This window comes from Elaeis guineensis, chromosome 2, assembly GCF_000442705.2.
Source record: "Elaeis guineensis isolate ETL-2024a chromosome 2, EG11, whole genome shotgun sequence".
Taxonomy (NCBI): Eukaryota; Viridiplantae; Streptophyta; class Magnoliopsida; order Arecales; family Arecaceae; genus Elaeis; species Elaeis guineensis.
The window spans coordinates 96,621,043-96,634,653 of record NC_025994.2 but is presented as its reverse complement, the minus strand read 5'-3'; the positions used below and the strand labels follow the sequence as shown (position 1 = coordinate 96,634,653).

General features: G+C 34.2%; 1 protein-coding gene across 1 annotated transcript; it reads right to left on the bottom strand.

The window, feature by feature from the left end:
* Positions 1 to 9,873, bottom strand: LOC105051867 (rab GTPase-activating protein 22). The gene is made up of 11 exons (XM_010932513.4): positions 9,542 to 9,873; positions 8,832 to 8,927; positions 8,473 to 8,576; positions 6,834 to 7,060; positions 6,623 to 6,745; positions 6,340 to 6,428; positions 2,735 to 2,840; positions 2,070 to 2,167; positions 1,253 to 1,510; positions 442 to 525; positions 1 to 316 (listed from the first exon to the last, which is right to left on the bottom strand). Exons 1-11 carry the CDS (start codon positions 9,629 to 9,631, stop codon positions 302 to 304), a joined length of 1,290 nt encoding a protein of 429 aa, XP_010930815.1. The 5' UTR covers positions 9,632 to 9,873; the 3' UTR covers positions 1 to 301.
* Positions 9,874 to 13,611: the final 3,738 nt, after the last annotated feature.

Below are 13,611 nucleotides of genomic sequence, written 5' to 3'. Positions count from 1 at the left end.
TTCTTCTTAAGTGGTACATGCTGCAATGATTTGAAATAATGGTAATTTACAATGTTTTGTGTATACAATGAGTTGAGACGAATACAACACCGACGTATTAATATTCTTACAAGTTGTAAGCTCAACTCCAAAACATTTCTGGAGTGACGTTTCTTTGTTTGTACAAGAAAATCAGATTGGGGCCTAAAAAATAATGTATATGAAAGCACATCCATTACCAGATCATTGAGCAAGTTATTTTATATTATTCAACTGATAGAAAGAAAAATGAGCCCTTAGGAGCACTATTTTACATTGGACGCTATGTTTTCTTGGCCTGCATACATAAAGAGAGAAGGCGGTAAGATAAATTAGCTTATCATACCCAAATAAACAGAATGAGACAGAACGCTATCATCAAAGACAATCAATTAACATAAAAATGTAAAGCAAAATCCTTACCTTTTTCAGATATTTCTTGTGAAGTTTCATTGCTCCACTGCATGCTTTTTTTGCATCTAAATTTCCAGTTATGTCATTTAAAATCTAAAAGTGAAATAAATAGATAAGGTAAGATTAAGTCACTGGGCACGGGTGTGTGTCTGTGTGTGTGCGAGAGAGAGAGAGAGAGAGAGAGAGAGAGAGAGAGCAATATCTCAACATTTGATTATATCTATAAATAAAATTGCACATTAAAATATTGCCCTGAAAAATGCATCACAAAATTTTATGTAACAAAATAGTAAATTAAATAATACAGAGACTGAACTTCATCCTGTCTATTTGTGGTTTGCTTTATGAATCCAATAGTAGTTTGTGTCCTTGACATACATCTCATAATATCTGAGACCTCTTAGATATTAGTCCAAAAATATTTACCATTTGCATTTCATGAGTTATATTAAATAATACATTGACAAAACAGCATCCTGTATATTTGTGGTCTGCTTTATGAATCCAATAGTGGTTTGTGTCCTAGAAATATATCTCATAGTATCCGAGAACTCTTAGATATTAATCCAAAACATATTTATTATTTACATTTCATAAGCACAAATAATCAAACGGTCGCATGCTTTTGCATCCTTCAGTGACAGAAAGGTACCTAGATATTCTGTCCAAGCTAGTTTTAAAGGACATACTTTCTTGCAGAAGCAGGGTTGTGTTTATTGTTTGCAAGCAATCATTTTTATTTACTTAGGTCTAGATATACCTGTCAATTATATCACGGAATATGTACACATCATCATAAAAAGCCTAGCTTGGTTTTTACCTTAACAACATCATCCAAGCCGCGTGCTTCCTGCATCAGAGCACTTTTGTCCTTGAGAACACTGGCAACAAGAAAAACTGTAATGGGGAGTGGGGCTTCAGAACTTTTGCATCCATTTTTCATATTCTCTCGCTCGTACTTCCCAAACTGGCGTGTCGACTTTACTTTCCCTTTAGATCCCTCATTTTTCTCAGTGGCAACCCCTGGTTCTTCATACATGGAGAAGATATCAGGGTCATATTCCAGAGCCCACATCATCTGTAGAGAAGTTGGAAGATAAAGCATCAGCTTAGCATACACTGGAAATACAATGTACAAAGAAAAAAAGGTGGCAAAATGTTTTTTGTGCTTGTGTCAATAGACAAATCCTCATGAAGCCTATGAGAGGTATGGTGGCACAAAGCAAAAATCTCAGTTAAATTTTTGAGGTTTAATGGTGTTCTATCAGTATGCCCTCATGCACCATTTATTTTCTGCACAAGACACCATTGTCATTGTTTCAGACATTTCTGTGCCTTCCTTGACCAATTAAAGCAACCTTCTTCAAACATTTTAAGTATACAAGAATCAAGTACGTAAATTAATGCCAAAATATGGAGATACATTGATTACATGCATGCATCCAATCATAAATCAAGAGATAATGATCTTTCTTTGAAAGCAGAACTTCTGGAACGTGTCTGGTAACAAGGGCCAAGTATTCTGAGGCATATGTTAGTGAAGTACCACATAAGCATTATGGCAATAGCAAATCTAGAATAATTGACTGAAACTTGAAATAATGTACTGGCCATTCAGGTCCATATGAATTTCATACCTCCCAAAGGTACAACGAGTCTCCAAACGACAACTCCCGGCGGAACAATACCATAAACATACGGAATGCAAAGAGATAGTCACCTCCACCTAGTGTTTCTGTACTCAAAAACCAATACAATATGTTAGCACCTGTCTATAAAAAAAGAGTTGCTATCTATTTTACAAGCATAATCAACAAGCCACAATGTTGAAACTTGAAACAAGGATGGTACCCAAAAAAAAAAAAACACAACAATTAGCATTTGAAAAGCAGAGCTAAAGAATTCCAAAAGCTGAAAGATGACCAAGACATTCATACAGGGCAGGCAATTTTCCCGAAGATCTACCGAGTATAATTGAAGCTCCATGGACCATGATTGGTACCACCAAACAGTTTTCTCCATTTGAGAATGAACAAGTATAGATACAGTAATTCTTTATAAAAATGAAAAAAAAAGGATTATAGAAAAACAAATATAACAAAACAAAATATGACTGAAAAAAAGCTGGAGGACAAGAAAAAAGAACTAAAGAAAATATGTTGCTATAAGGGCTGGTTCTCGATCTAGAACAACTGACTCTAGTACGGGTGCTTGCTTTGCATAAGTTTTATTATCTGATAAACAAAGTTAAATTTTTAATTATAAAGCAGATGATACATAATCACATAAATTGAAAATATACCTAGGTGTTGATGAAGCTTTGGGTCAAGAACTTGAGTGATGGATGCTAGAATTTGAAGTTGGTTCTCTACTCCAACAGATTTCTCAGTGCATCTGAAATTTCCTCGCTTTAAAATAAAAAAAATCAATATATCAGGAAAAATCCATTACAATATGTGGCACTTTTATCATCCAATAATGATGATGCACTAGTACATGAAAACAGACAATGAGAATAAGCTTACAGAATCTTGGATCTACAAAAGAATAGTTAAAATAGTCAGAGAAAGAAATTACAGGAAAATTTATTATGAAAATTATGCAATTAATTCTACCAACATGAATCACTCAACATTTCAAAAGCACTACAAATCAGAATTGGAAGGGACCATATTTTCAAAGTTCTCATATGATTATCTTGTTATCCAGTGCATGAGAGGTACTCACAGTGGCTAACCTGACATGCAGAATCCAGTAATCATTAAATAGGGGAATCCACGGGCCTGGTCATGGTGGGCCTTGGCTAACTCAGGTGTCAACCTTGAGGCCCAAAGGACAAACCAAACCCGAAATTCTGAAGGAGCCAGGCTCAGGCATGACCCATCCCACTCATTTAATATCCCAAAAAATTCGAGTCTATTGAGGGATATGTTGTTAACTTCTTGTATACGTAGAAAATCATCTTTTTTGCTCTCCATTTACCAATTCTAAAGGAAAATAAGGATTAAGCTTGACAAAGTAAACAATTAAAAGCAGTATTACATAAATAATCCTACGAGGTTTGATGTTTGATGTAAAGACTTTAGGAATGAGCTCCTGTTGACTTTGAGAAATTTACCCATAGAAAGAGATGCATGCTTATCAATATAAAAGGGTGTCTATGTAGGAGATCCTTATCTATTAATATTTAATGCATTTTTCTGGAAATCTCAATGGCTGATTGTGCCCAACTGCGGCAGTTGGGTGGTTGGGCACCGCAACCCGGCTTCCGGTTTGTCCTGCATCACCGGTTCTACTTACCAAAAATGGCCTACTTGGAGCTCTTGATTCTGTGGTATGGCTCAATGGAGCAGCCACACCGTCCCACCTATTTAAAGTTTGAGACTTCATGAAACAAACCACAGTATCAGCTGTGGCCCAAATGGTGAGTACTGGGTACTAAGCCGATATTAAGCCCAGCCTGGAGTGGGTCAGGTCTGTAGAGCTTAATGGATTAGCCTGGACTATGGACAACCTGTCCTTAAGTGTTAAAAGGAACATAAGTCACCAGATTTTAGCACCAGAACTTTGAAGAGAGCAGATTAGCAATATAACCTTTCCCCAAAGAGCATCTTGCTGAAAAGCAAGCAATATACAGACAGATTCATAATTTCACAAAATCTAGGCATGATCAATGACTTAAAAACCTGTAACATGCTTGAAATGATCCTTGAAATTAATAGCAATTTAGACCTCTAGTAGCACCGGAGTGAATTAGAGCCAATATTTTCCTTCAATCAGTTTCTTTAAAAAAAAATATGAAAAGACCCATGTGTACATTTCTTTATTTAGGCTGATGTTGTGAGAACTGATAATTTCCCTCCAACAACATGGATGGTGGAACAGAATTATCCTCAATCACAACATTTCATATTGATTTTCATATCCTGTCTTGCTTACCAATCTATTGGCTATCACTGTCTTCAGGCCATTCGTACTCTTCATCAGATCTTCCTGTAAATCCATGCTGCGATCTGACATCTCTCATCCCCAATGTCATGAGAGTGCTCATATTATTATGTTTCTCAAGATTCTACTCTCCCAAAGTGGGTTTGATGTAAAACTTGAGTAAGCTCAGGAGGAGCATCCTGAGAAGTTGAGGCGTCATTTTGGGCTGCAGAAAAGCTCAACGGAACAAAGTTTGTGCTGTTGAGGCTCTACTTTATCATATCAAGGGAGCTTTCAAGCTTAGCTCTAGCACCATATAGGTCTTGCACACTCTTACTTGACTTTCCTGCACAAATTTGAGCAGTCCTTGCTGAGCCTGACTCCAACTTTGGAGCACAAGCCTGCACCATCTCAAACTATTCTTCATCAACCATCACTTTATCCTCAATCAGTGCAACTCCTAATCCTACTTTATAGTATTTCATCACCCCTTACTTCCTAATTTTACCACATATAAACAATCTTAACTTTGCTACATTCATTTTGTTTGCTTAGGCCACCTTTGTTTGTTCTCCTAAATATTTTCCTAAAAAGTCTTTTTTTTTTTTGGGTGAAAGGAGGGATGAAGACTCAAAGACAGGAATTCAAGAAGAGGAAATAGTCTAAGCAGTGATTGCTAATTTTGTTCCCACTTCCTCAAAACTAGTGGAAGTATTAGAATTTCAGAGGATCATTCCGTAATAAGGAAAAGGATGTGGTGCATAACTGAGTCAAGGGATGTTCTCTTCTCAAGGAAGATCTGGTTGTTTCTCTCTCCAAATGCCAGTGGATAACAGAATTCCCTAATAAGCCACCAAAGCATTCTTCCATTGCTTAATGACCTAAATCACCTCTACCTTCACTCAGCCAACTCTACAGAGGGGATCAACAAAAGAAAATTTCAAAAGAAGATTTAAACCTGAAAAAGGATGAGAATATTTGAGACTTGAGTGGATGCCTATAACTCTGAGAAGAGGGTGTCAGGAACTGAAACCTTTGAAAAGACATAGGAGATGCTCAATAGAAAGAAAATGAAGAGATGAGGATGTTGGATGAAGAAGTACAATGAAAACAACAGAGCATTATTGAGAGGGGCTCAGATTTGTTTGGAGGACTTAAAAGAAAAGTGGAGTTTCTGAAAGGCAAAAAAGAAAAGAAGGATGGATTGAAATGAAGGGCTACGAAGCCACATATAAATGCTGTTGATAAGAAAGAATGACAATAGGATTTCTAAGCCACCTCTAAAATTAACAGTTAAGGGAGATATGTTTATGATCATTTCAAGAAATGTAGCAAACTAGATAACAATAGTAGAACACCTCTATTATCTAACTGATTAAAGGGCAATACATAAATAAAATGGTAACTGTTAAATAAAATGTTTGATAATAAATGACCTGCTAGCAGATGAGTTTCAGGCTCTTTGCTTTAGCTAAACTGTTAAGGACAGGACAACTAGCCCAGAAGCATGAAACACGTCAACCAGTCTATGGTTGCAAGATATGAGGCTAAATTGTAAGCAGAAAAGCTCCACAACATCAATTAAAGAAATGGAATTTTGAACTGAGAAATAAAGTAGACAAAACAAAATACACTCACTTGCCTTGTTATTATCCTATTCTTGATTCTTAAGTGCTAATAGGAAAAAAAAACTAGGGTAGTCACCTCCTGCATGATGTAGATTTATGACCATAAGCATGACAGTGTCACATTTTTCTAACAGACATCCAGAGTGGCTGTTTGACCATCTTAAAGGAAGAAGAGATGCATGGCAGGACATGTCCAAAGCTGCCATGTACTCCTTCAAGATAAGTCAACTTACAGAAGGAAATATCACTAACCCAGAACATAAAGGTATCTAGAAGTAACTTTTAAAGAAATCTAGGAATGGCTCAAAAGGATCAATTAGTAAAACAACAGGTAGCTTGATAAAGACTATACCAGTCTGCGCATCAAGCGCTCAAAGCACCAAAAAGCATCTGCTTCATCTTCAAGAAGAATTATCATTGGGGAGCAAAGATCACTCATTCCTGATCATACATCACAACCAATAAATGTTATCCAATTTGTCACAAAATCCTAGTTAAGGAACCCAACATCCTCTCCCTCTTGACTGTAAGATTTATATATCTACTTACATAAAAAGCTAGAAGGAATAAAAAACAAGTAAAGATATTCCTATTAGAGGAAGGATAAAATTAACGTTTTCAGATATGTAACACACCTTGACAATAGCCAACATCTTTGTCAATCCAAGCATAAACAGCTAGAATATCCCAGAGCTTTGCTAGATTCTCTTGCTTCTCATAAAATACCAGGGTCCTATCAGTTCGAAGCACATCGAGACCTACCATAAATAGCACTTTTCTTGAAAATCTCGCTGCAAATTTAAGAAGCAAGAAGAATAAAAATAAAGCCATCAACTTCAGTCATACCGATTTGATGTAGTGTAAGCTTCCACTCGATTATCTCCTTATCCAAAGGAGCTTGATCTCTATGTTCATTATTCTCAGCATTTCCATTTGAAGTGGCTTCCATAAGCACCAGTGGGTCTTGAATAGGCTCACCATCTTCAGTGATTATTGGAGCTGTAATAATCTTGCCACTACCAACATGAGAATCCCTCTGCCGACACTCTTCCTTCCATCTAGCATACTGTACTCTGCATGGAATATATAGATGAATTTCTAAATTTGGAATTTTGTAGGAATTTTATCACAGTTTCTGAGATTCGACCCAGAAATAAAAAGAACAACAATAACAGAAATGATGATGATGATGATGATGATGATGATGGCGACAACAAGATGAAGATAATGATGATAACACAAGGTAAAGTTGTTAAGACTGTTTAGAGTGTACACTGAGGAGCATGAATCAACAGCAATATAGCACAAGATGCAGATCAGAACATACCCTAACATACTTCCCCTAAAATGATGGTAATCAAACAAATAACTTGTATGAAAGGGTTACTATATAAACTGATCTTCTTATCATACCACCCTCATTCCCTTAAGTTCTTGTAGTTTATGTAGGATGTACTAGGAATCTTGGTCATAGATAGGTCTATCTATGAAAATTGTTTGGAGATACTAGACAGCCACAACCTAGGTCAGAGATTCCACTTGCAGGAAGGGCTTCCAGGAAGCTCATTGGATGGGCATGAAAAAGGAATTTGAGGGCAAAGAAGACTTGGAGAATTATCATGAGTAGAGATTAGAAGATGCCAAGCATTTTGATGGGCAGGACCATGGGTTATGAGTCAGGACAGAGTTTTTCACCAAATCAGGAAGGCCTTCATGTAATTCCATTCAGTTATGTTCATTTCAGTGTCTAAGTATATCCACACTTCCATTTAACGATTGACTAACAAATTTTATAACTCAATTGGGTTTGTTCGATAGTTATTTTCAATCCTTTATATGCTTAACAAAATATTTTTGCTACTTTGTTTTGTCATATTCATTATTTGCCGAGCAAGTCTTTTCTCTAGTTAGTAGCTTCTAATGATAAACAACAACTACCCCACAAATACCGTGCTGAACAATCAATAGCTGATAGAGGAAATCTTAGATGCTTTGATTCAAGAGCCTCAAATTCCAATTGATGCCTTGTTAAAATAGTCAATATCCACATCAAGGTATATCATACAAAATTCCGCAATAAGGTAGATAGAAACTATAGCATAGATGAAGCCCTGGGGACCAGGGTGACGAGTGCAGTTTCGGTAATATGGAGAATGGTGGAACTACTCCAAGAAGTTCCTTAGAGCAATAATAAAGAATAAAGAGAGATCAATGTGATACTATGGTGAACTTCACATGGTAAACTCATTGTAGTCAAGAGATATTTTGGTCACATGAAGAGATTTATGGAAGCATACAATCTCAAAGGAAGAGCTTTAAAATATTATTCCTATTCAATTGAATAATCAGCTTACATTAATGTGCACCACTTTTTGAGATATTATTGAAACTAATAACAAAACCAAAGAAGGAAAAAGAGTGTATTTACAACTTTGCAATATTTAGCTAAATATAACAAGCAGGTGTGCCTTGGAAGTATTACTACCTCCTATGCTGTCTCAGCTGCTCTCGCTCCTCAAAAGTGCTTTTAGGATCAAAACAGCCAAGCAGAAACTCCCAAACCTCTCCCCTTATTGAAGGATGAACACCCTAATCAAACAAATAATTGAAATAGAAGAATTAGGTATCCATAATGTTGAAGGCTCTCGGACAAACATTCAAGGGACGGAGACAATCTTGTCAAATTTAAATATGTTGATCTGCCAATGATGCTTGGTTTATTTCCATAGAAAGGACTTTTAAATAGAAAGGCCTCTTCGCGTCCATTTATTTCCATTGTGAATGCGATGGATGGAGAAACTTCCTCACATGAGATAAAAGAAGAAGCTGCGTTTGTTGACTTACCCCACGCTGTATCCGGCTAAGGACTGAGGCAATATCCAAGTGACCTTCTGGACTAAATGCCGCCTGCCATCTTCGTGCGCTCAGAGTTTTTCCAGCCTGCATAAACAGATGAGAGCAAGACATCCTCAGCTCCTGTGCTATGCCTAATGGGAGAATACATGATAAGGGGGATCCAAGACCAACCAAACATTTTAAAAAAAAAAAAAAAGAAAAGAAAAAAGACTGCCCTTCATGTTAAGATATACATTTGATTGAAAAAAAAAAATCTACATGCAAGTCAATTACTCAGACAACTCCACAATCCATATGTGAAGCACAAGTAGAAATGCCTAGATGTAATTCCGATCATCTTCACCTATCATCCAAGAAAAAAATTAGAAAAGGAAAATGGTGAATTTATAAAATCTGGATTTTTTTTTGGGAATTCCAAGAAAGGCATGATCGACATGCATGGTTCTTGGAAGATGGAAGCCCTTCACTTATGACCAACAATACATATGGAGAAAAGAAAACATAAAATGGTCCAAATGCTATCTAGCCTCACCAGTATTAGCATTTAAATTCACTTCTCCTATGAATCCTAATCATCAGTTCATGTAACACGAGAAAACAATAAAAATTGTTCAACATGCACGTTCCAATCGAGAAAGATAGAAGAAAAAAAATTAATCAAAAAAAATATATATATTTAAAGGAAGATTGAGCCCGACCCTGATCTTGAACTTGCTCTTTGGAATATCGCTGCACTCCGGACGGACCTCGTAGAAAGAATCCGCTGGAGCTTCAGTGTTCCTCCACATCCCTCACCAGAAGAAAATCAGAAACACTATCTCGAAACCGCCAAAAAAAAAAAATCCTCGAATCTCCGCGAAAAACCCAGGAGAAATCTCGACCACGACGCTCGAGCTGGATCCCACAATCACCGAATCACCCCAAAAGATCCTTCCTTTATCTTCTGCTGGGATTGAAGGGATCCAGATCGGGCGTCGGGCGGAAGCGAAATCGATTTGGGGGAAAGTTGGAGGAAGGGATGGTGGGGGCGGGAGATGGGGAGAGGGCTAGTTTTGTAAAAAGCTCGGGTTGGAACGGTTCATGGCTCCGCGTATAAATGATTTATTTAGATGTTATGTCTATTTAGTTAAATAATTGCCGGTAGAGGGAAGAGTCGCCGACGACCAAGACAGACAGGGAGACCCGTTCCAACGCCCCCTCCGACTCGCTTGGTTGCTCCAACGACCCTGGTTAGGTAGGTTAGTTTAGTTCCTTTCTTTAGCCTCTTTGGACGGATTTGGGCTGCCAAGTTTCCTATGTTTCTTCTGCGATAGTTGGGGAACCCAAATATGGCGGAATAACTTTTGTCCTGCTCTATAATTGAAGGGTTCTAGAATTTGGTAAGATTCTAAACACTTATCTCATTATTTCTCTTTTTTTTAAAAACTCTACTATTTAAGCTTTTTCTTAAACAGCCAAATTTATTATGACCTAAATGTTGCCCAAATAGAGAAGATTTTTTTGGATGGTGTACGTGCAAGGTGGTGAGCCCTTTTTTTTTTTTTTTTTCTCACTGAACCAAAGGAGGTTTTCCTGGACTGAAATTCGAAGATGATATAAAGTATAGACATCTACCATCAGTAGTAGACTAAGCTGGGGTAGGATCTGATCGCTCCTATCAACGATAATATCTACTTCAATGGTTTTGGAAACTAGCCAATTGGTAGCCGGATTACCTTCTCTGCGTATGTAAGAAGCTTTGAAGGCCCATGTAGTTGATTCAATCCAGAGCTAACCATAGGTCAAGCTTGGATAACAATACCAAGAGTAATTCTGATATAGAAAAAATATTTTGTCCCACCTGATTGGGCTACGTAACCATCATTTTCTAATACATATTTAATATCTACAATTTTATTTTTTTATTTAAAATTTTAAAAGACGAAAATATCTTTTTTCTTCTTCTTAAAAAATTACAACATCTCGTAACCATATTATGATATTTTACAATCAAATTATGACTTCCTATACATCGGATGCCATAAAAAAAGAACGAACACTTTTGTCATTTTAAAATTTTATAAATTTTCAATGATGAAAATATCCTTCTTTCATTCTGATTATGAAAGAAAAATTATGATATTCTATGTGCAAGAAGTCATAATTTGATAATAGGATATTGTAATATGAGCACAAAATGTCATAACTTTTTCAGAAAAAGAGATATATTTTCGTCATTAAAAATTTTAAATGAAAAAATAAAATTGCAAGTATTAAATGCGTGTTGGAAAGCGGTGGCTACATGCTCAAATGTGATTGAATGGTATGCTCTATATCAATTTTATTGCACCGCATACGGTGCACAAAGATTTTCTCAAAACATCAAAGTTTAAACAAATCAAACACAAAATTTGACTAAAAGAAAAATAGTTTTGGCCCGAGGCCCGGCCCAGGATCAACTTTAACTGCAACTGGACAATATCCTTGGAGAGGGGAATAGCTACAGTTCCGTTACTAAAGAAAATATTAATCTAAGAGATTACGGTAGAGGAATCACCTTCCAAAACTATCGATTGAATATATTCCTTTCAACAAGAGGCTTAAAATGATTGTAACTATGGAATTAGAAAAGTATCATGGGACTTTGCCATTGATCATACAAAAAGTTCCATGTGCCAAAATGATATGGAAAATCTTAATGTGATTAATCTTACATGGATTGCAGCTCTAGGCATAAAAGACCAAGGCAGCTCAACATATTTGAAGGTCTAAAGATAAATACTAAAATATAATTTTTTAATTAAAATTTATATAAATTTTTTATTAAAATTTTATTTTTCTAGCTTTTTGAGATACAAAATTTTTAATTAAATTTTTATAATCAAATTTTTATAATATTTTTTTTTCAATTGATAATATAGCCAATCTATTTAATCTTTCTTGAGATATTGTTGATCTTAAGTAAGATTTTATTAATTTTAATTTTTAAAAAAAAATTTCTGTCGAAGCAATATTTATTGAAATTGTTAACATTATTCTAAAAGCAATATATACATTTGAAAAAGAGTCGAATAGTCTTATATGATTGAATATGTCCATTGGACTGTTATCTTTCACTTGTATAATTTTTTTAAAAATTTTTAGCACTGAAAATAAATTTAAACTATCAATATTAGAATAGTTATTATATTTTAAGAAACATTCAAGATTAAGACAATATTCTTTCAAACTATCATTGTCTAATGACTTCAATTTTTTACTACTAAATAGAAAATTAAAAATATTTTTATATATCTTAAATTATTTAAATCTACTTTGGAGTGAAAAAAATTGCTTGATCTACTATATATAAGAAATAATCAATTCTAAATGATTCTTCAAGAGATTTTATTATTTCATTGTCAACATCCTCATCAAATTATTTCTTTTTACGAATGATACGCTTATCATGAAATTTAGATTCTATTTTCATTTCAGATACAATTTCTTTAGAAGAAATTATAGCGGATGCAAATCTATCTTCTCTGTATTTTTCAAAAAAAAAAAATTAATTATTCCATAGCAATATCAATATGCATATCTTTTAATTGTAAATTTTTGCTAACTGAGTTAACAACAAATAATATATCATACCAAATAGTCATGCCCAATAAAACTTAAAATTTTCAAGCTCATATGTTACTAAGCAATTAGCTTCACTTTTAGGTTTAGAATCTTCACTAACTTTTGTTAATTTTAATAAAGCATCTTTATTTGTGGAGCTTGAAATTTTATTATTTTAACACTTTCAATACGACTTTTTCAACATATTTATGATAATGATTTAAGAGTTAGATCAAAAAAATTATCTTGTAAAATTTTTCATCATTTAGTAGAAAAAAATAGTGAATATATACGTTGTACCACTCCAAAAAATGATATAGCTTTAGTACAAGAACTAGCCATATCATAAAGTACTAAATTTAGACTATGACAACCACATGATATATAAATGGATATAGGATTTATATCTAAAAGTCTTTTTTGCACTCTTTACTATTTGCCCTTCATATTAGATCTATTATCATATCCCTGTCCTCTTAAACTATTAATATCAAGTCTAATATATTTTATTTCATCCATAATGGCATCAAAAAGATCTTTTCTGGTTATATCATCTACTTTTAAGAATTTAAAAAAAATATTTCATAATTTTGATTGAACTTGATGAAATATCTACACATCACAGTATAAAAGATATTTGCTCCTGATGACTTACATTTGGAGTGCAATCAAGTAGTATTGAAAAATATTTTACTTCTATAATTTTTTAATAATTTTATTTTTAATTTCACTTGCTAACAAATTTATCAATTCATTTTGTACATTATGTCCAAGATAATGAGTATGAATTTTATTATCTTTAATACATCGAATATGTTCTTGCATCATCGGATCGAATTCTGTAATCATTTCAATTAGACTTAAAAAAATTTCATTATTTTTTTGATAGATCTTTTTATTTTTTTCATAAAAAGTCAAATTATTTTTACCAAGAATTTTTACTACAGCAAGAATTCTTAATAATATTTTTTTCCAATATTCTTCATCTCTATTTATTTGTTCTTGAATACTTTTATCAATTATTTTATTTTTTAATAATCTTATTTTTAAATTAATACATGAACTTATATTAATAATATGCTCATAACTCATGTCATGACTCTTAAGCTTAGCGATATAATTTCTCCAATCTCTAGTGCCAACATTAGCTAGTTTACTTATATTAGAAGCAGAATTAAATAATTTA